Here is a 19170-nt window from a genome sequence, read left to right on the forward strand (position 1 = left end):
CTTCAGGGCTGGTGCTCCATGCACTGCATCATCTAGTCTCCCTTTGTCCCTTCTGGAGAAGAAAGGGGTCCCAGAGCAGCCGGGGGTGTCCCGAGGCCCGAGTCCCCACGTGCCCCGCAGGGGAGGCCGGGCCGAGCTTAGCGCAACCCCTCCCTCTATATAAGGGCGGCGGGGCCGGGCCGCGGGGCATTGCTCCCAGGTCCTCGGTCCGGGACGGAGGCGCACAGGTGAGTGCGGGCGGGCGCGCCGGGCCTCGGGCATCCCGAGCAGCTGGGGGAAAGGAGGGGGGCCGCGCCCGGGAAGCTCCTCCCCGCGGCCCAAACTTTCGGCTCTCGGCTCCTGACTCCTCCCGGGTCTGGACGCTGAACAAGTCCGGGCTCCCAGGCCCCCGGACGGGTTTCTGCCGGACCGTGCCCGCGCCCCAGGCCCCGAGATTTCCGAGGGTTGCCCGCCGGGAAAGGGGGCTCCGAGGCTGGCTGCCGCTCCCCCCGGGGGGAGGGGCTGCTCCGAGGGGGAGCGCGGAGGGGCCCGGAGCTGGCCCTGGGCAGCAGCTGCGGGACAGAGACGGGGGCGGGGGGGGAGCAGGTTCTATGGGGGGGCGTGCCATGGGGAGGGTCGTTCCGCCTGGATGTCAGAGCGCAGAAGCTTCTGGGAGCGCAGGAGGTGAGGACAGGAGGTGAGGGAAGCAGGAGGTGAGGGAAGCAGGAGGTGAGAGAACAGGAGGAGGTGAGGGCACAGGAGATGAGAGCAGGAGGTGAGGGAAGCAGGAGGTGAGGGCAGCAGCAGCAGGCTCATTTACGCCACAGAGAAAGCGATCCGAAATTCAAGGCAGTGTGGATGGCGAGGCTGGCCCGAGGGAGCAGAAGTTAGGAGGAGGAAGGGGCGGCGGTGGAGGCAGAGGATCTGTCACTTCCCACCTGGGGGACCCTGGGACTCCTCGAGCAGCCTCAGTTCCCTCATCTGTAAAATGCTAATACGAATTTAAGTGATTTTAAAGGTTTCCCTCTGTAGATCCTGGGTATTCTTTGCTTAACACTAGGGCTGGAGTGGAGCTCTGGGATAAATTCTGAATAACATCACTGAGTGAGCGAGCCTCAGCTTCCTCCTCTGTAAAATGGGGACACGGCCGTGATGAAAACATTTTGCCAATTCTGTAAGATCCAAGGACCCCATGAACTCTAGAGCTGGAAGGGCTTTTTGTCTAGAGCGGACCTTTCAGAGAAACTGCCAGAGAAGTTCGCTCAGCTGGCGCACAAGCCGCGGCCCAGATAGTGTAGACTCTGAATTCAGTGTGGGCGTGCCTTAGCCGGGGTTCTTTATCTGGTTGCATCTCATCTCTCATTTAAAAGGGAAAAACCAAAAGCATTTCTGTACATTTGTTCACTGTCTGATGCCTTCCAGAAATACTATTACCTCCTTCTCCACTCTTTAGTCACTTCTTTTGTAATTTTTAGGGAAGTTGAGGAGGCCAAGAACACCATATTATTCTAAGTCATTACTCCATTTAATTTAATGGAGAGAGACTCTGTAGCTCTGAACCCTTATAGATTGCTGGGTGCTACATGGTTTTCTCCTGCCAAACTAAGAAATAAAAATACTAAGAAAATCAGATGAAATTGGAGACCTTTGTCCCATAATTTAGGAGGGAAGACCTAAAAAAATATTGTGATTCAGTGAAAAATCTTGGTGATTTTTCTATTTCATCCCCATTTTCCTTTTCTGATACCTGGGCAATAATTCTCTTTTTCTATGTCTCCTATCGTTTTGATGATCACATGTTGCTCTTTCTCCTAGATAAAGCAATTTCCTCAATGTTCTTCATGGAACTCTACTCCTCTACCAAGGAGACCTACTCTTTTGATTACTCTATTTTCATTAAAAAACCGCAGTGAGGATCTACATCAAGTCATGTGTAAAATGCTATAAATTATTGAGTATAATGGGGGTTGAAAAGGCCAAAAAAGTGAAAGGGAGTGCCTCAAAACTGAAGCACATGTTTGTTAGGTCACTTGTGTTCTCATATTTTTTTCCCTGAGGCTGGGGTTAAGTGACTTGCCCAGGGTCACACAGCTAGGAAGTGTTAAGTGTCTGAGACCAGATTTGAACGGTCCTCCTGAATTCAGGGCTGGTGCTCTATCCACTGCACCACCTCTCTGCCCCAAGCTTATGATATTTAATGCTTAGCTCCCATTGGTACTGAAACCTGCCTAAATCTCAACTTAGCTGTGTTTGGGATTCCTGCATAGATATATTGGGATTTCTCTGAAACTTTCAAGCAGATGCTCAAATGTTGCTGAAACAATTTCCCTTGGGCTCTTCCTTCTGAACATGGCAAAAGCATCTTAGCAGCCTTTTTGTCTAGATTAGGGTGACTTTGTATTTCTGTTTTTGCCAGTTATCCTGTTTAAACAATTGACCAACTTCATGAGTGAAAAAGGCCATGAAGAAGAAATCTCTTGCAAAACTAGACTTATTCTGACCTTATTTCCAAGAGTAAAAGGAAGAAGTAGATTAGATGACTTTTTAAAGAATCTTGACTAGTCCAAGAGTTCTCCCTTCAATTATATAACCCATGAGCCAATTAACTGGGGTAAAATCTAGCTCAATAAGTCTGCTCTGGAGGTCAAGACACCTGTCACTTCCTCATTATTCTATTACTCTAGGAAAATGACTTTTAGGCTTTAATTTTCTCATTTATTTAGCTATGGTGTCTTCTAGCTAACTTGATATTTTAGTTAAGAAATCAAATTATTCTAGTTTTGCCCGCTGGGGCAAGGTAGGTGTTAAGGGATCTATTCTACCGCTGTAAGAAAGAATACTAAAAATTGCTACACAGATCCCTTTTCTGGGATAGGAAAAAGCAATAGAGAAAACCCTGAAATTTTTTAGTTGGTTTGAGTTGGTATGCATCTGCTCCCTGAGGTGATGGCTCCAGAGCTGGATAGGTCACTTTGATGTGAAATGTTCTTTTCTAAAGGTTTTTTTTTTTTTATCATATAAAATTCTGATGCTATTTATCACTGGTCTTATGCAAGATTTTAGAGGTTAAAAGGGATCTTCTAGTCTAATCTCCAAGATTTATGGTTAAGGAAATGGATGCCCAAAGCCTGGGTGATGGGAATGAAATCAGGTCTCTAGGTTGTCAACTCAAGGTTTGACTCATTGCTTTTCTACTTGAATGGGGAGATGGTCGAGAACTCGGTTTGATGTAATCAGGTTGGCTGTTTAATGTCTTCATGTGAATAGTCTCTAAATAAGACAGGATCCTGTGGTAATTACTGAATGGAAGTGAAATGTATACAGTTGGGGTTTCCATAAAGAATATGCACACTGCAGGTGTGAGCACAATGTGCTCTGAGATCAGATGAGAGAGATTACTTCCAGGAGAAGCTTCGTTCAGGAGATAGCAGCTGACCTGGGCTTAGAGTGATGGGGACATTATCTGGAGATAGAACTTGGGAAAGAGCTGAAGAGGAAAGCCTAGGTGAGGAGGGAAGGCTCAGTGAATAATCCTGTTTGGATAGAAGGTTGAGCATCCAAGGGAGCATACATCAGGAGAGAAGCTGCTTTTCTAGCTTCCCATAGGTTGAGAGCCACAGTTCTGAATGGGATTGTTCTATTTTTTTCCTTAGCCTGGTTTACCTACCAACTAGCCAGTGAACTTAGAGAATGTAAAGGGATTCCCCCTTCCTTGGCATTTGTGTTTTAAAATGGTATATTGTGGGAGTGAGATGAATGAATGAGTGAATGAATTAATGAATGAATGAACCTAGAACCATGGGAACCAACCAGCTGAGAAAATCTAAAGTACAACTTCTCACCAGGGCTCCTGCTGAATGAATAACACACCAGGAGTATGTAATAGGAACCGAGGAGATGGGAGACTGGGGGACAGAACATTATTGTATCATTTTAGAAAGGGCTGTGGAGGGCCGGAACCATGCTGATGGAAGTGGAAGGGAAAAAGGAAACGATGGTCATGAGGAACACTGAGACATGACTTGAGGATTTGATGACTGATTAGCTATAAATAATATAATAATAGCTATAAAGTTCAGTTTGGGGATAGAGTAGGGAGGGAGAGAGAATGCTGACAGAACAAGGAAAGTTGAAGGTGGCTGCATGGTTACGGGGAGAGACGCCCAGTCCAATTGTAGATCTGTTGAGTTGAGTCATTTATATCTGAATGAAAAAGTGTAAGTTCAGATAGAAATATACAGCAGGTCATTGGAGACAGGAAGCTATAGTAGATATAGTATGTTGTAGATTTGTGGGATATGTCATCAGCATTCCTTCTCTGTAGGAGACGTCATAGACTATAGGAGAGTCTCTCCCTTTCTCCAAGCAGCCCACTGATGAGGGAGACTCGTGTTGTTTGCTCATCCTTATTGCGCCTGTATTGGGGTTTATTTCTAGGATTAAGGAGCTTTTCTGTGCCAGTCATACCTTTAGAGAGGGATTCACTTATTCTGGCCACATGAGTTGATCATTATGCCATAGTGGCTGGGATACTAGATTTGTGAGTCTAATCCCTTCTCAGACACTCAAATGTTGCTTATTTTCCTCTTATGTAAAAGCATAAGAGTACCAACCTAACAGTTGTGGGATCAAGTGAGAAATGATTTGTAAACATTATATAAACTTTTTGATATCAATATTCAGGATGGAATTTATGTGAAGTAGATAGTTGTTAAGGGTGCCTTTTTGAGGAAAACAAAACATAAACTAACTCAGACCCTTAATTAATTTTATAATTTTTTTGACAGTATATGCATGAGTAATTTTTTTTTTATAACATTATCCCTTGTATTCATTTTTCCAAATTATCCCCTCCCTCCCTCCACTCCCTCCCCTAGATGACAGGCAATTCAATTCCATACATTTTACATGTGTTACAATATAACCTAGATACAATATGTGTCTAACTCAGACCCTTAATGTGGAAAAATTAACATTTTTTTTTCTTTTTTTTTTTTTTGAGGCTGGGGTTAAGTGACTTGCCCAGGGTCACATAGCTAGGAAGTGTTAAGTGTCTGAGACCAGACTTGAACTCGGGTCCTCGGCTGGTGCTCTATTCATTGCGCCCCCTAGCTGCCCCTAACATTTTCAATCTATAGAATTAAAAAAAAAAAAATCTATACTATTTGAGGTACATCTCCCTAACAAAAACATTATCTGGCAAAGCCCATTAGTTACCAATTATTAAACACCTATTATGTGCCACGCCTTGTGCTAGGGGCAAAGAGTTAGAATTGGAAGTCTTTCAGAATTAACATAAGAAACTGAAATTTCATTCCTTCACTTTCCTGTTTTCGTTTTTTTTTTTTTTTTTTTTTTTTTTTTTTTTTAAGATGAAAATGAAAGGATCTCATTGGATTCATGTGAAGAGTAGATTCTACCCAATAGGTTAAAGCCATTCCTTGAGACATTCATTCCAGGAAACAATAAGAAAAGGGCACATGGATTGTTCACAGTTAAACATTCGAAATGCCAGCATTCTCCCCATGGTCTTTGTCCTAACAAGGAAATAAGAAAAGAGAAATTAATGGCATTATTCCCATCCCCGTCCCAAATAATTTCCCAGCTTTATAAGGGGTCTCATAATTCTGAGCAGACTCTGCATTATTTAGTTGCTCAAAATTCATGTTTCCTTCACACTTACAAGTCCCAAGAGCTGGTGATTTTAGAACTTGAGCCAGAACAGGAGCATGTTTAAGTGAGAGAGGAACAAGTGAATGTATAGTCAACGTTTCTCCCACTTTGCGATTTAGTCGGGATGTAGCTTCTGACCCATAGATGGCATAATGTGTCAGTAGTAGTACCCTTCATCTCTGGGATAGCCTCAGAAATAGTATGGAACACTGCAGTGTCTGCTAGAGAGAGTGACCCTAGGATTAAAGGAGATGAAAGTGATTGATAAGTTTGAAGTAGAGAATGTGTGGAGGAGGAGCTCTTACTGAAGAAAAAGTTAAGAAAAAGTTAACATTTGTTGAGCTGGTGACTGACTATAAGACAGGTGGTCTGGATAGTTTAGGCCCATGAGGGGGAGAGAATGAATCCCGGGAGAAGCGACATGACTTGGAAAGGCTGGATGTGTGGTTGGGAAAGTCAAAGATTGAAGTTTAAAAAGTGACCCTATGATGTCATAACTTGGAAGAAAAAAATGGTGGGTTTTTAAAAATGAACTTTAGAATCATTGATTTTGCTTTGTTTTGTCAGTGTTATTGTATGTCTCATCTTTCTGGGGTCCTTGTTGATATAAAATCCAACTTAAAATTTCATTATTCACAGACCATGGCTCCTTGGCCTGAATCGGATAACTCCCACGCTGATCCTAATAAGTTTGTTCAAGAGGAAAAAGAAAAAGGAAGCTCTAGCAGTAAGTACCATTCTCTCTTCTTGAAGTAGCACTTGCTGCCATCTTCCACTCTTCCCCAATGGAAATGGGCCTTATTCCTGATGGATTTTTGCTGTCTTTAGCAGATAATGCCCATTCTTCTGGAAACAAGATAGAACTTCAGCCAACTTGCTCTACTATTGCCCTGGTTGAAGAGCCAGTGGTACAGCAAGACCCATCTGACATGCCTAAAGTGAAGGATCCTGAGATCAAGTGGTCAGGTAACCTCATAGGGGAGAATATGTGATCTACTGCTGCTTCTGTGGTTTGCTTTATTTTAACTATTTCCTTCTCCACTCTCACATAAGTGTGTGTGTGTGTGTGTGAGAGACAGAGAGAGGGAGAGAGAGGGAGAGAGAGAGAGAGAGAGAGAGAGAGAGAGAGAGAGAGAGAGAGGGAGGGAGAATATAGATCTGTGTGTTTCTTTTTGTGGGAAGAGGAAGCATTTTATCATTTCCAGATAATGCAATACTTGAATTTGTAGTTTAAAAATCAGGTTTGTGTTGCTTTTGACACTTCCTAAAGGAGTGACCTTGGATTTAGAATGTTATATTTGGATTCTCTACCTCACAAGTTTTTTGTGAAGAAAACATGGAGTTCATCTTAAAGCACTGCAGAAATGCTGGCTGGTATTATTTTTATCATTTTCTGCTGCCCCCAAGCCTGTGGTTAGAGCTGTCTTTCTGCCACATCTACAGGGGTTGAGGACTTTAAGGCCTTGTGAACATTTCTTATTATATTATATCTCTCAATGTGGATTATTGTTGGGCTGCTTGAACTCAATTTATGTCTTAGTTCAGGACTCCATTGTAATATTCTCTAATATCTCTGGCTTCCTGTTCTTGAACAATGACCAACGGGAACCATTAGATTCTCCTTACCTCCTTTATCCAAATCCCATGAATTTGGTTCCTACAGACATTAAGAGTCATACTGTTCTATAGTATACTAACGTGTGATGGGGAAGGCTTGGCGTGGTAGCAGACCTTATAAAAAAGTTAATCTTAACAGGAACCACTAGTAGGACATTTTTGTCTCATTGATTTATTTTTAAAATGGAGGTAATCTCTTTATTTTTGGTACAAATCTGATTTTCTAGCTGTAGCAAACTCAGTATAGAAATTTCTTTCCTCTGCTGATACAGATTAGCAGTTCATCTCTTAACTTATGGTTTTAGAAAGTTGTCTGGGAGTACTGGGAGGAAAATGCTTTGTCCATAATCATTAGGAGAGCAAGATTTGAACTGAGGTCTTAGTGCCTTCAAGGGCTACATCCCCCTGCCTCCTTATGCTGGACTGCATTCAAAGAAGGAGGGTGTTTGACTCATGGTAAGTGCTTTTATCATCAGAGCACAGTGGGATGTCCATCCTGGTGCTGCAGTGAAGCAGTTCAGGGACTTGGGTGGGATAGAAATAGATGAGAAGGCTTCTCCCAGAGGGCAGGCAGGTTGAGGGATTGCAGTAAAGGAGCTAGGAAAGCTTAGATGGAAATGAAATCTTTGGATGTATGAAGGGATGTCCTGTGGAAAAGGGGTGAATTGGTCTTGTTAGAAATTCTATGGAGGTTCCAGAAGAAAGATGATCTAATTAAATCCAAGAAATGGCCAGAAGTGGAATGTGCTCTCATTAGTGCAGATGGTACAATCAGGCTTGAATTACTGATGATGCAGAAGGGAGTCTTGGAAAGAATTGGAAGTTTCATCCTACAATTCCACTATGATGCAGGTGTATTCATCCATAGACATTATTAGACATGTTCAGGGGACAGACTTGGGGGATATATGAAAATAGTAAATAACCTGGACCCTGCATAAGATACAGAGTTGGCTCTAGTCATTCAGTGCCCCTAATTATAATCATGACATCATCATAACATAATGAAACACTTTGCAATATTATAAGAATTGACAAAGACACTGTACAACCACATGGTGTTGGAAAAATGCTCTGATAGATGGCTACAAAGCATAATAGAGTGAGGTAAGCTTGTAAACAGCTTAGCTCCTCCTCTCCATGCTCACTTCAGGGTGTGCACTAGCTGGCCCATAGATAGAACAGGAGATGCTAGATCTGATGTCCAACACCCGAGTTTGACTGGACTTAAAGCAGCACCTGCCTCAGTCTGCATTCGAGGAAGAAATGAGATGAAATAGTTTTGCCAGTTTTCAAAGCACTCTGGGCACTTTGGCTCCACCATTGAATCTCCCCTGGCTCCGGAACTGGGCTTTTGGAATGCAACTGTTACTTGTAGACAGGGAAGGAAGGTAGAAAAGTGGAAACTGGGAACAGGGATACTGGGTGAAAGGGGCCATTCAGCTTAGGGGTCAGTGAGAAATGGCATGTTCTCTGAGTATCCATGAGATGGGCCAGGCTGTGGGGAAGGTTGGGGCTGTGGGGAAGGGCTGGGGCGGGACTAAGGGCTAATCCTCCTAGGGTTGGCCAGCATTCATTAGGAAGATTTGGGGCCAAAAGAGTCTTTACAAAAACAGAACTGTCATTTTTATTGTAAAGCCCAAGACCCCAATGACCCCAAATGCCCTTCTGGAGAGCACTAAGTGCTCTGGCTGGTCATTATCTGGGACCCCTCTACCTGGAACTGACTGGTCCTATTATCTGCTCCACTTAGCAAGCCAATGGGTCAGCCTGGTTTCCTTATGGCTCCCCCTCATCCCCTCCAGACCTCAAAGTCTTTAATGATACAAAGCTTCTCCATCAATGTGGCTTTTCAAATGTGGTGGGGGTGGGTGCCAAATTTTGGGGATCACTTCAAGGCCAGCTTCTTCAAATGCAGTTGCTCATGTATCACCCAAGCTGAAAATCCCAGCCTGCTTTCCCCTGGCTAGAAAGAGATGGGACATGATTGCACAAAATGTCAGATTCCACCCCCCCCCCCATCTCCGGGGGTCTGTGGGTTTGTATGTCAAGCTGTACATATGCCTACATTAATAAGGCAATGTTTGTATAGCCCTTAGCATAGGGCCTGACACATAGTAGGTGTTTAATAAAGGCTTATTCTCTTGGTCTTTGTTTTTGCAGAGAGAGACACCAAAGGGAAAATAACCGCTGTCTTCAGAGGGTTCGGAAAAGTCATCCTCATCTTCATATTTCTCTACTTCTTTGTATGTTCCTTGGACGTTCTCAGCAGCGCTTTCCAGCTGGTTGGAGGTATGAGAAGCGACATCATCCCTATTTTGATGTCTGAAACATAACCTCTCCTTTCAGACTGGAATCTGTGTTTGTTTTGTGTTTTGCTGGACTGGGCCTCTGAGAAAAGTGAAAGTCAGATTTACTCTAAGGAAGTGAAGAAGAGGCTTCAGGCAGCTTTGTTCAAGTCTTCTCCATCTCACTTTTTATGGGGTTAAATGTTTGCATGTAAATGTGCTGGGTGGGGGTACCCTTCCAGGCCAGAGTAATTCTCCCCAGGCCCAGGAATGTGTAAGAGTGTATGAGGAATGGCCAGAGGATTTGTTCTAATCCAACAGAGACCCTGACTGGAGTGAGAAGGTGTTGAAGTTCAGGGTGGATGATGAGAATAACTGGCACATTTATGGTTTCAAATTTGACAACAAGATTATTTAATGATCAATTCTGATGGATGTGGTTCTTTTCAACAATGAAGTGAATCGGTCAATTATAATAGACTTGTGATGGAGAGAACCATCTGCCCCAGAGAGAGCACTCACTATAGGGACTGAATGTAGATCACAACATCTACACCCCCCTTTTTGTGTTTTGTTTTTTTTTTTTTGGCTCTCATTGTTTTTTCTTGGTCTGATTTTTCTTGTGCAGCATGGTAACTGGAAATATGTATAGAAGAATTACACTTTGCATATATTTTGAAAACAAAAAGGTAAAAAAAAATTAGTGAACTAAATTCTAAAAATAAAATTTGTATGGAAGTTTAGTCTCTTGGCTCACAGAGTGAGACAGAAGCAGGGCCTGACTCATGGCTTCAGAAACCAAGTTGGATCCTGGCTGTCCCCTGCTGTAGTGCCCATTTTGGCAGCCAGTGACTCCTCACTCCCTTCCTGCACTCTTGTGAAGGGAATATCATCAGAATTTCATTTTCTGAACTGGATTTCAGGTGGCACTGACTCCCAAGAAGAGATCAGAGAAAGTTAAGACTTTGAAAACTTCTAGCAAGGGAGGATCACATCATTTCCGCCTTTCTCCTTTCTTGCAATCAGGGTGCTGCACTCAGAGGCAGGGCCAGAGAGGGAAACTGCAGTAGGACTTTGTTAAGTAACTTATAACAAGTAATATTATAAGAGAATATAATGATATTAATTATTATAATAATATAATGAGAAACCTGACAACAAATGGCATCCCTTGTAGGAAGTGGCGCTTAAACTTTGGATTGTGGCCCACCTGTCCACAATTATGTTATCTTACAAAACAAAACATAAAACATTACCTTTGCAGGAAAAATGGCTGGGGAGATTTTCCGTGATGGTTCCGTGTTGAGCAATCCCATGACTGGCTTGATGATTGGCATACTGGTGACCGCCATGGTGCAGAGTTCCAGCACATCCACTTCTGTCGTTGTCAGCATGGTGTCCTCTTCCTGTGAGTTACCCCTCACACACACACTGGCACAGGCTTATTAGGAAAACCCAGATCCATTTGAGAATCTTATTCTGAAGCTTATATTTATGTCTTTATTCACAATGTGGACTAATCTTTAATCTCTTTTTCCTACTTTTCTGTCCTCAATTTTGGGCCAAAACTGTTATTAACAGACACCACTGGGCAGTAACCATACTTCCCACCATTGCTGCCAGTAGTCTCCAGTTTCCTTGCCATTTCCCATGACAATTCTGGGCTCTTCACATGGGAGTTCTTCACATACATCTTCAGGCCATGGTTGAATGATTGACATGCTGACTACCTTGTAGAATGGATTCCTATTCTTCATCATGGGATTCCATAGCTTTGCTAAGTTTAAAAAACTGCTAATTTAAAAATACTTTATCTTATTTAAGCTTTATTTCTTTTCCTGTGAAGGTCCTTATTTTTTGTTCCTCATTTACTTTTTTTCCTTTGACAGTGCTGACAGTAAAGGCAGCCATTCCCATTGTCATGGGGGCCAACATTGGGACTTCAATCACCAATACTCTTGTGGCCCTCATGCAGGCTGGAAACAGGGATGAATTTCGAAGGTAGGAAGCTTGTCTCACTTGTTTGCTAGCCATGCTCTCTCCTTCACTGCCATAACCATCTTTAATAGATAATCTTCACTCCGCTCCACAGATCCCTTCCCTCCCTGACTTTTCCAGGGGACCTTCTTCTAGTGCAAATTGTGGGATACGCCATTCAAAAGTCTAATTTTGATCATAGATTAGTATCTGTTGACAATGATTTCACTTTTGGTACAATGCAATCATCTTGGTAACAGGTGATTGGGGTGAATTTTGGTTTTGACAAACAAAAGGAAATCTCTTTCTTCCATGAAGGGAATATCTTCAGAATTTCATTTTCTGAACTGGTTTTCAGGTGTCACGGACTCCCAGGAAGAGATCAGAGACTTTGAGAACTTGTAGCAAGTGAGGATCATGTCATTTCCGCCTTTCTCCTTTCATGCAATCAGGGTGCAGCACTCAGAGGCAGGGCCAGAGAGGGAAACTGCAGTAGGGCTTTGTGATGAGAAACTTATAACAAGTAATATTATAAGAGAATATAATGATATTAATTATAATAATAACATAATAAATAATATAATGAGAAACCTGACAACAAATGGCATCCCTTGCCCCTTAGCCTTGTCCTAACTGGCCCTTCCCTGGCCATCCTGTGCCACTGGCCCATCCACATTTAGCCCTCACTGCTGCTTGTTAATGCAATTCGGCCTCAGTCTGTGAATCACCAGCACTGCGAGACCTCGGGGTAATCCTGCAGGGTAAATGTCCAGTAAATCGCTAAGTAAACATGATCACAACTCTATTCATTAACACTTAATGTAGACCAAGTACTGTGCTATTCATTCATTTTTCGCATGTATTTCATTTAATGCTCATAACAACCCTGAAAGAGATTCTCTCATTATCCCCATTCTTTATAGCTGAGTAAACCAACAGACATGACTTGGTCAAGGCTACATGGCTGGTCAGTGTCTAAGGCCGCATTCTAAGTCAGGTCTTCCTGACTCCAGGCCAACATGATGTTCACTGTCACTTAGCAACCTCTCTTTGTAATAGTTTCTGTAATATGTACAGTATAATAATATACTATTACAAATAGGGTTTATGTAGAGGTTTACCATATAGGGTATTTTATAAACATCGTCAGGTTTGCTCCTCAAAACCCCACAAACCACATTCGGAGCCAGATGCTGCTGTTCTCCCTTTTAGGGATGAGATATAGAACTTAAAGTAAAGTGACTTGGCCAGGATCACACAGCAGCCCAGTGGCTTCTGAGGTTGGATGCATGGCACTCCTGGATTCCAGATTCTATTGGCAAAGCCCCTCAGCTGGTATTGTGGAGATTGTGTGTGGATAACAGAGCCTTCTCTCACCAGCTCTGCCCAATTTGGGGGCGGGGGCAACTGGGTCTGTAGTCTCACTGAGGAAACTTTCAGTGTGGGAACCCCACCAGCGTTGAAGCCGACTGAGCAATTCCAGCAGTGGCCTGGGGCACTGAAAGTGGAGTGACTTGTTTGGTTCCTGCTCTAGGAGACTCCAAACCACATCACTGTACAAGCCAGGCTTTCTCTTTCCCGCACACAGTAGGCATTTAATGAGCGTGACAGTTCCATCACCTAAATGCTTGGGGTTTTCTCCCTGCTCCAGGGCTTTCGCAGGAGGTACCGTCCACGATTTCTTTAACTGGTTGTCAGTGCTGGTGCTGCTGCCCTTGGAGGTGATGACAGGCTATCTCTACCACGTCACCAGTGCCATGGTGAAAACCTTTAATATCAAGAGCGGGGAAAATGCCCCTGACCTCCTGAAAGTCCTCACAGATCCCCTCACAAAACTCATTATCCGGGTGAGCATCGAGACTCCCTCTGATTTTAAATTGAGGCTGAAATGGTGCCAGTGGTGGACTAGGTTGCCTTGAAAGCAGAGTTCAAAGTTTCCTTCCCCAGTCTGTAGTGCTAGTTAGACATTTCTTTCCTTGCTGTGACCCTCCTCCCCCCCCCCCCATTTTATTTGAGGGAGTGCAGCTAAAGGGCTTGCTTGGCCCTCCACATTGGCAGTTGTGTTCTTCAGCACCCCCATCCTGCCATCTGGGGCCCGATCACTGTTTTGTTGTACTATGTTTTATCTTTTACCCTTTTCGATCAGTGCCGGTCTCCAGCAAAACCATTTTGCTTCTTCCTATGCTTTGCCATTCTTGTGGCCAAGCGATGCCTTGTGACCAAAAAGCATTTATTAATCTCCTATCATGGACCAGGCACTGGGGTATATGATGATCAAACGGGAGCCCCTTCAAGGCTTCAAGAAGCTGGTGGTATTGGCCCCCCAAAATAGGGCAAAAGGGTCTCTCAGTCCTGATCTAGTCAAGCTAAGATGAGGCAAAGTCACATGTGCAAGTGAGTCCTCGAGGAACGAGACCAATCTGTGCCTCCCTTTCACAGACATCCTGGTTTTCTCTTCTGTTCACTTGAGCCCCTAGAAGAGTCACTAATTCACTTTTTAGTCACAAATTATAGGTGATGCACAGGCTAACTCTTCCTCATGTCTGTTCCTTTTCCAGCTGGATAAAAAAGTCATAAATGAAATTGCTTTGGGAAGTGAGGCAGCAAAAAAAAAGAGCCTGATAAAGATTTGGTGTAAAAAAGTTGAAAAAGTGGTAAGTATCAGAAAATGATTCAAAGGACATAGATTGTAGAGTGAGAATCCTCGGTTTCCCCTGTGATGTTGAGGGACTGCAAGTGCTACTGGATTTCTATGAATTTCATGCCCTGTAGCAAAGCTCTATCACCCTGCCTTAGTTCTACCTCAGAATGGGACAGCAGACTGCTCCAAGACAGAGCTAAAACAATTGATGTTCAGGTCCCCATTCCAGGGTAACAGTGTTCAGGCTAAGAGTGGCTCGGCTGGCCTCCAGAAGTAACCCAGAGTCTGGAGTTTAGATGTTCCATGGTCCATGGACCAAGCCAAAGACTGAAGGTCTTTCTGAGGATTACGGGGAAGGTCGGGTAAAGAAGAGGGAGAACGTGGGGATTCATCGGCCAGTGGGGCATGTCTTCAGTGCAGGAAGATCCAATTTCCCAAAATACCACTTTCCGTAACAAGTTTTTTTTTTTTTTTCCTCTCTGTATTGTGTCGTCTAGACTTTAAGCAACGTTACCGTTCCCTCACCAGAAAACTGCACCTCTCCCAGCTTCTGCTGGACCAATGGGAACACGACCTGGACCCTCATGAATATAACATATAAACAGAACATTGCAAAGTGTGAGTAGGAAATCTGCAATGTCTGAGTGAAGGAGGACTTTCTAATCCCATTCTAAATACATTCTAATGGGGTCCTCCTCATCTAATTATATTGTGAAGAGAGCCCCAGACCTAGTAGTCTATAGTAACTTAGAGAGTAACCCCCTGTCTCTCCCAAGTAAATGTCTCTGGTTTACTACCAGGAACTAAGTCAGGAATTGAAGCTCAAACATCAGTTCTAACAACATTCTCATAATGGCGCAATGTCTAGTGCTCTGGAGAGATTCAGGCAGATCTGGTTCAAATCCAGCCTCAGAGATTGAGTAATCCTAAATAAGTCACCCACCTGTTGTCTGCCTCGGTTTCTTCATCTGTAATATGGCGATAATTTTAACACCTACATTCCAGAGTTTTTTATGAGGAACAAATATTGCATTGTTTTTGAGATCTTTTTGGGGAGTGTATAAACCTCTGATTTATAACCACTTTCTGTAAGAACTAGAATGTATAAAATGCTCTGTACCCTGGTTAAGTGATGAGAAGGAAGACAAAAATGACAGATGGCTTTCCTGGTTCCCACAGGTAAACACGCATTTGTGGATGTCGGTCTCTCTGATGAGACCATTGGACTCATTCTCCTGGCCCTCTCCTTGCTGGTCCTGTGCACCTGTTTGATCCTGATGGTCAAGGTCCTGAACTCTGTGCTCAAGGGGCAAGTTGCTTCGGTGATTAAGAAGACCATCAATACAGGTAGTCCTTCACCCTCCCTGGCCTTTCTGTGGGTAGAATTCTTGTGAAAAGAGAAACCTGCTAGCTCTCCTCATTGTGCTCCCTGAGGTCCATATCTGGCCCATGGGTATGGAGGCCAGAGCTCCAGAGGACTGTTTCCTCCACTTGGGGTCTCTCCCATCAGCAATCTTGGCAACCTGTGTGGTCTCTTTGATTCTGGATTTGCATTATCAAACCCCCACAGCTCTGGACAACTTTTGAAGGATATGAGTTAGAGACTCTGCCAGCCTGCATGGGAAAGTGAGTTCCCTCACCTCAGGGTTTTGTATAATACCTACTAAGTGCAAGGTATTGTGCTTAGTGGTTTTTATAAGCATTTTCTTATTTGAGCAAAGAAGAGCATAAACGTTTTTAAGATGTTGGCAGGAAGGAAACTCCTTGCTGACTGCTTTTAATTGCCTTAGGAATTATTTCTGCTTCAGGTTTTGGAATGTGTTTTTAGTGATTGTTTCTAAATTGCCCTTAGACTGATCTGTTTCATCGAAATACTGACCAGGACAACTGTAGAAACAGTCCCTTTTTCCTCTTCTCTTTCTCAGACTTCCCCTTCCCCTTTGCCTGGCTGACGGGCTACCTCGCCATTCTTGTTGGAACTGGAATGACCTTTATTGTGCAGAGCAGCTCTGTGTTCACGTCTGCCATCACTCCTCTGGTTGGTGAGTCCTCCCTTCCTCCCCATGTCCATGTCTCCATTTTTACAGTTGGTCTTGCCATGCTGAGTCATTCCCAGCCAGGACTGAACCTGTGTGTTTTTCCCCCTCAGGCATCGGAGTGATCAGCCTGGAGAGAGCGTACCCCCTGACCCTGGGCTCCAACATCGGCACCACCACCACGGCCATCCTGGCTGCGCTGGCCAGCCCTGGAAGCACTTTGCAAAATTCCCTCCAGGTCAGAACAGTTATGACTCACTACCTCTTTCCTTTAAGCTCTGTTTTCCCAGCTTACCACTAAATCCTTCCAACGAACACCCTGGTTTCTTTCCTGAAAGCTGCCCCATATCACAAAGGGACATTTATTATTGCTAAGGCCTTCCTCTGAATGGTGACCTGTGGGCTAGAAAAGTGTCTATCTGTTCTCAGAAACTGAACTTCTTTAATAGTGACCAGTGAGCTAAATAAACAAGAGACAGGGTTAAAATTGATTAATTACATTAAATTGCACAAATGGAATAAATGTAATCAATATTAGAAAGAAAGCAGTGAATAGGGAAACATTTTATATAGACAGTTTTTCAGATAAAGTTCTCAAATGTATAATGAACATGGAAATCCAAACAATCTACAGTCATAAGAGAAATGTGAACTAACACAATCTTGATTATTTTGCACCTAACAGATTTGCTAAAAAAAGATTGAAGGAGAAAGCTATAAATGCTAGAAGGATCATGGGAAAAATTGGGCTCCCTAATTTATTATGGATGGAATTTTGAATTCAAGTATTTTGGATATTTTAGAGATCTAATTTTTGTCTATAATAAATTGGGATCAGGCACAGACACCAACCCCAGCTTTGTCCGCTGACTCTTCAGACTCGTATTTAGATGCATTGTTGGTAGGAGAGTACATGAAAGTTTCCAAAACACTTGAGACATCATGATCTCATTCGATGTCCACAGTAACCCAGTGAGTGAAGTGACTTCAGATGTGCAAAGTGAGGCTGAAAGAGACTTCCACCCCAAGTCTTCCTGTCTCTGGTTCTGATGCTCCTGGAGCCACAGCCCCCATTCACATCCAGCCGAGTCCTGCTCTTGCCAAATTAAATACACTGACTTAGCTGAATGCGGCTCTCCCTTCTGGCCCTTAAATCAATGAACCGTAGTGAATGGTGTCTGTGAATCTTTCTCCCAACCACCTGCCTCCTGATTTCCCTTCCTTCTCTATGATTGGCTCCCAGTGTGGCTCCATGAGCTTTCATCTTGCTTACTCCATTTGATTTCAGATTGCCCTGTGCCATTTCTTCTTCAATATCTCTGGGATCCTCCTGTGGTACCCAATCCCATTCACACGCCTGCCGATCCGTCTTGCCAGGGGCCTGGGAAATATCACAGCCAACTACCGTTGGTTCGCCGTCTTCTACCTCATCTTCTGCTTTTTCTTGATTCCACTGACTGTGTTCGGCCTCTCCCTGGCAGGGTTGCCTTACTTGATGGGTGTAGGGATACCCATCATAGTGGTTGTGTTTGTGGTCCTGTCCATGAATTTCCTCCAATCTCATTGCCCTCAAATCCTCCCGAAGAAGCTTCAAACTTGGGACTTCCTGCCCCTGTGGATGCGCTCCCTTCAGCCCTGGGATGAGCTGGTGTCCCTCATGATGAGCTGCCTCCAGCTCCGGGGATGCTGCCGCTTCAGTAAGTGCTGTCACCTGCCGGAAGAGGAGAAAAAGGCCAAGGAAATCCCCATCAAGGTTCCCGAGGTGTATGAGAACACGGCAGTCATTGTGGAGGAGACCCAGCCTGTGTCCAAGACGCAGGATCCCCAAGACGTAAAGGCCGTCTCTAACTGCACAGCTTTATAGTAGGACAGGGCTTGGAAAGGAGGAGAAAAGATGGATTTTTCTTGTTCTACATGTCCTTCCCCTGAAATGTGGGAAGGGTAGGGGCAGATGGTTAGCTCTCTATTGGAAAATGGAACCACGGACAATTGCTATCCCTACCCTCCACCCCAGAATCCAATTCGTTGGCAGATAGGGCTGGCTCAGCATTGGCAGAAACTGTGATCAAAGCACCGTCCTTCCCAGGGCCCCTTATCCCTCACATGATTTCTGGCTCCCAAAGAGCCCTGGGACAAGAACCACATGATGAATCCTGACTGGGCCAGTTACTCTAGAAATACTGGGGCAACAGGACTTGAAACATTTTTTAGAATGAAAGAATTCTTTTTTAAATAAATGTAATATTTGTTAGACCTATTTTAAAAAATAAGTGAGTTTGGTTTCTGAGAAGACCTGACTGTAAATAGGAAATAAGTCCTTCTGTGGCCCCCCAAGACAGGCAGGTAGGGCAGATCTGGCTGGAGAGGATGCCAGCCGAGGTTTACAAAGCCTCATCTCCATCCCTGGGGACTTGCAGCAAGGGGAAGGTTGAGGATTGAGTTTGAGCTACAGCAAGCTATATGCTCCCCCCTCCCTGCTCAGGAGAGAGAGCTGCTGGTCAGCAGCATGTTCTGGGATGGCTTCTGGAAAGGCTAGGGAAGAAGGGCTGGGCCATCCTTCAGGCTGATGGCCATCCTCTGGATTGATGGCTGCCCTCTGAGCCCATGGCCATGCGGCCCATATCAAAGACCAGTTCCAGAGAGGTGGCTCAGTGTATGTCCCCGTGCCCCCCCATTTCCCAATCTTCTCCCCTCATAGTCTCCACAGCTTCTCCTGGATAGTTTACACAAGCTGGTCAGAGCCAGGCAATTTCCAGAACACCAAAAAGCTATTTCTGAAGGATGGTGGCTTAGTGAAGAAGCATAAAGAGTTGCACGTGTGCTTCTGGATCTCTTGCCCTTGCAGGGAAATTAAGGGAGTAGTGTCCCCAGGACAGTTAGCACAGCAGCTTAGGCTGCGGCCATGGGCCGTCCTCAACTGGGAGTGCCCAGAAATCTGGATTCATCAGGGGCGATGCTG

At 44.2% G+C, this 19170-nt stretch overlaps 1 protein-coding gene across 5 annotated transcripts in view; it reads left to right on the forward strand.

The window, feature by feature from the left end:
- The window catches only part of LOC141545820 (sodium-dependent phosphate transport protein 2B-like), a 63609-nt gene extending 45131 nt beyond the window's left edge, over nucleotides 1–18478 (forward strand). For 2 of the 5 annotated variants that reach the window (XM_074273104.1, XM_074273107.1), the window contains exons 2-13: nucleotides 6292–6379; nucleotides 6481–6618; nucleotides 9433–9561; nucleotides 10822–10965; nucleotides 11447–11558; nucleotides 13186–13381; nucleotides 14093–14188; nucleotides 14673–14793; nucleotides 15355–15522; nucleotides 16101–16217; nucleotides 16325–16449; nucleotides 17500–18478. In XM_074273104.1, coding sequence (XP_074129205.1) covers nucleotides 6292–6379; nucleotides 6481–6618; nucleotides 9433–9561; nucleotides 10822–10965; nucleotides 11447–11558; nucleotides 13186–13381; nucleotides 14093–14188; nucleotides 14673–14793; nucleotides 15355–15522; nucleotides 16101–16217; nucleotides 16325–16449; nucleotides 17500–18075 — 2010 coding nt within the window. In that variant the 3' untranslated portion in view covers nucleotides 18076–18478. Of the gene's footprint in view, nucleotides 1–59; nucleotides 228–6291; nucleotides 6380–6480; nucleotides 6619–9432; nucleotides 9562–10821; nucleotides 10966–11446; nucleotides 11559–13185; nucleotides 13382–14092; nucleotides 14189–14672; nucleotides 14794–15354; nucleotides 15523–16100; nucleotides 16218–16324; nucleotides 16450–17499 lie in introns of those variants that run through there. The other 3 variants (XM_074273109.1, XM_074273108.1, XM_074273106.1) reach the window with 3 other exon arrangements.
- Nucleotides 18479–19170: the final 692 nt, after the last annotated feature.

Source organism: Sminthopsis crassicaudata, chromosome 6 (assembly GCF_048593235.1).
Source record: "Sminthopsis crassicaudata isolate SCR6 chromosome 6, ASM4859323v1, whole genome shotgun sequence".
NCBI lineage: Eukaryota > Metazoa > Chordata > Mammalia > Dasyuromorphia > Dasyuridae > Sminthopsis > Sminthopsis crassicaudata.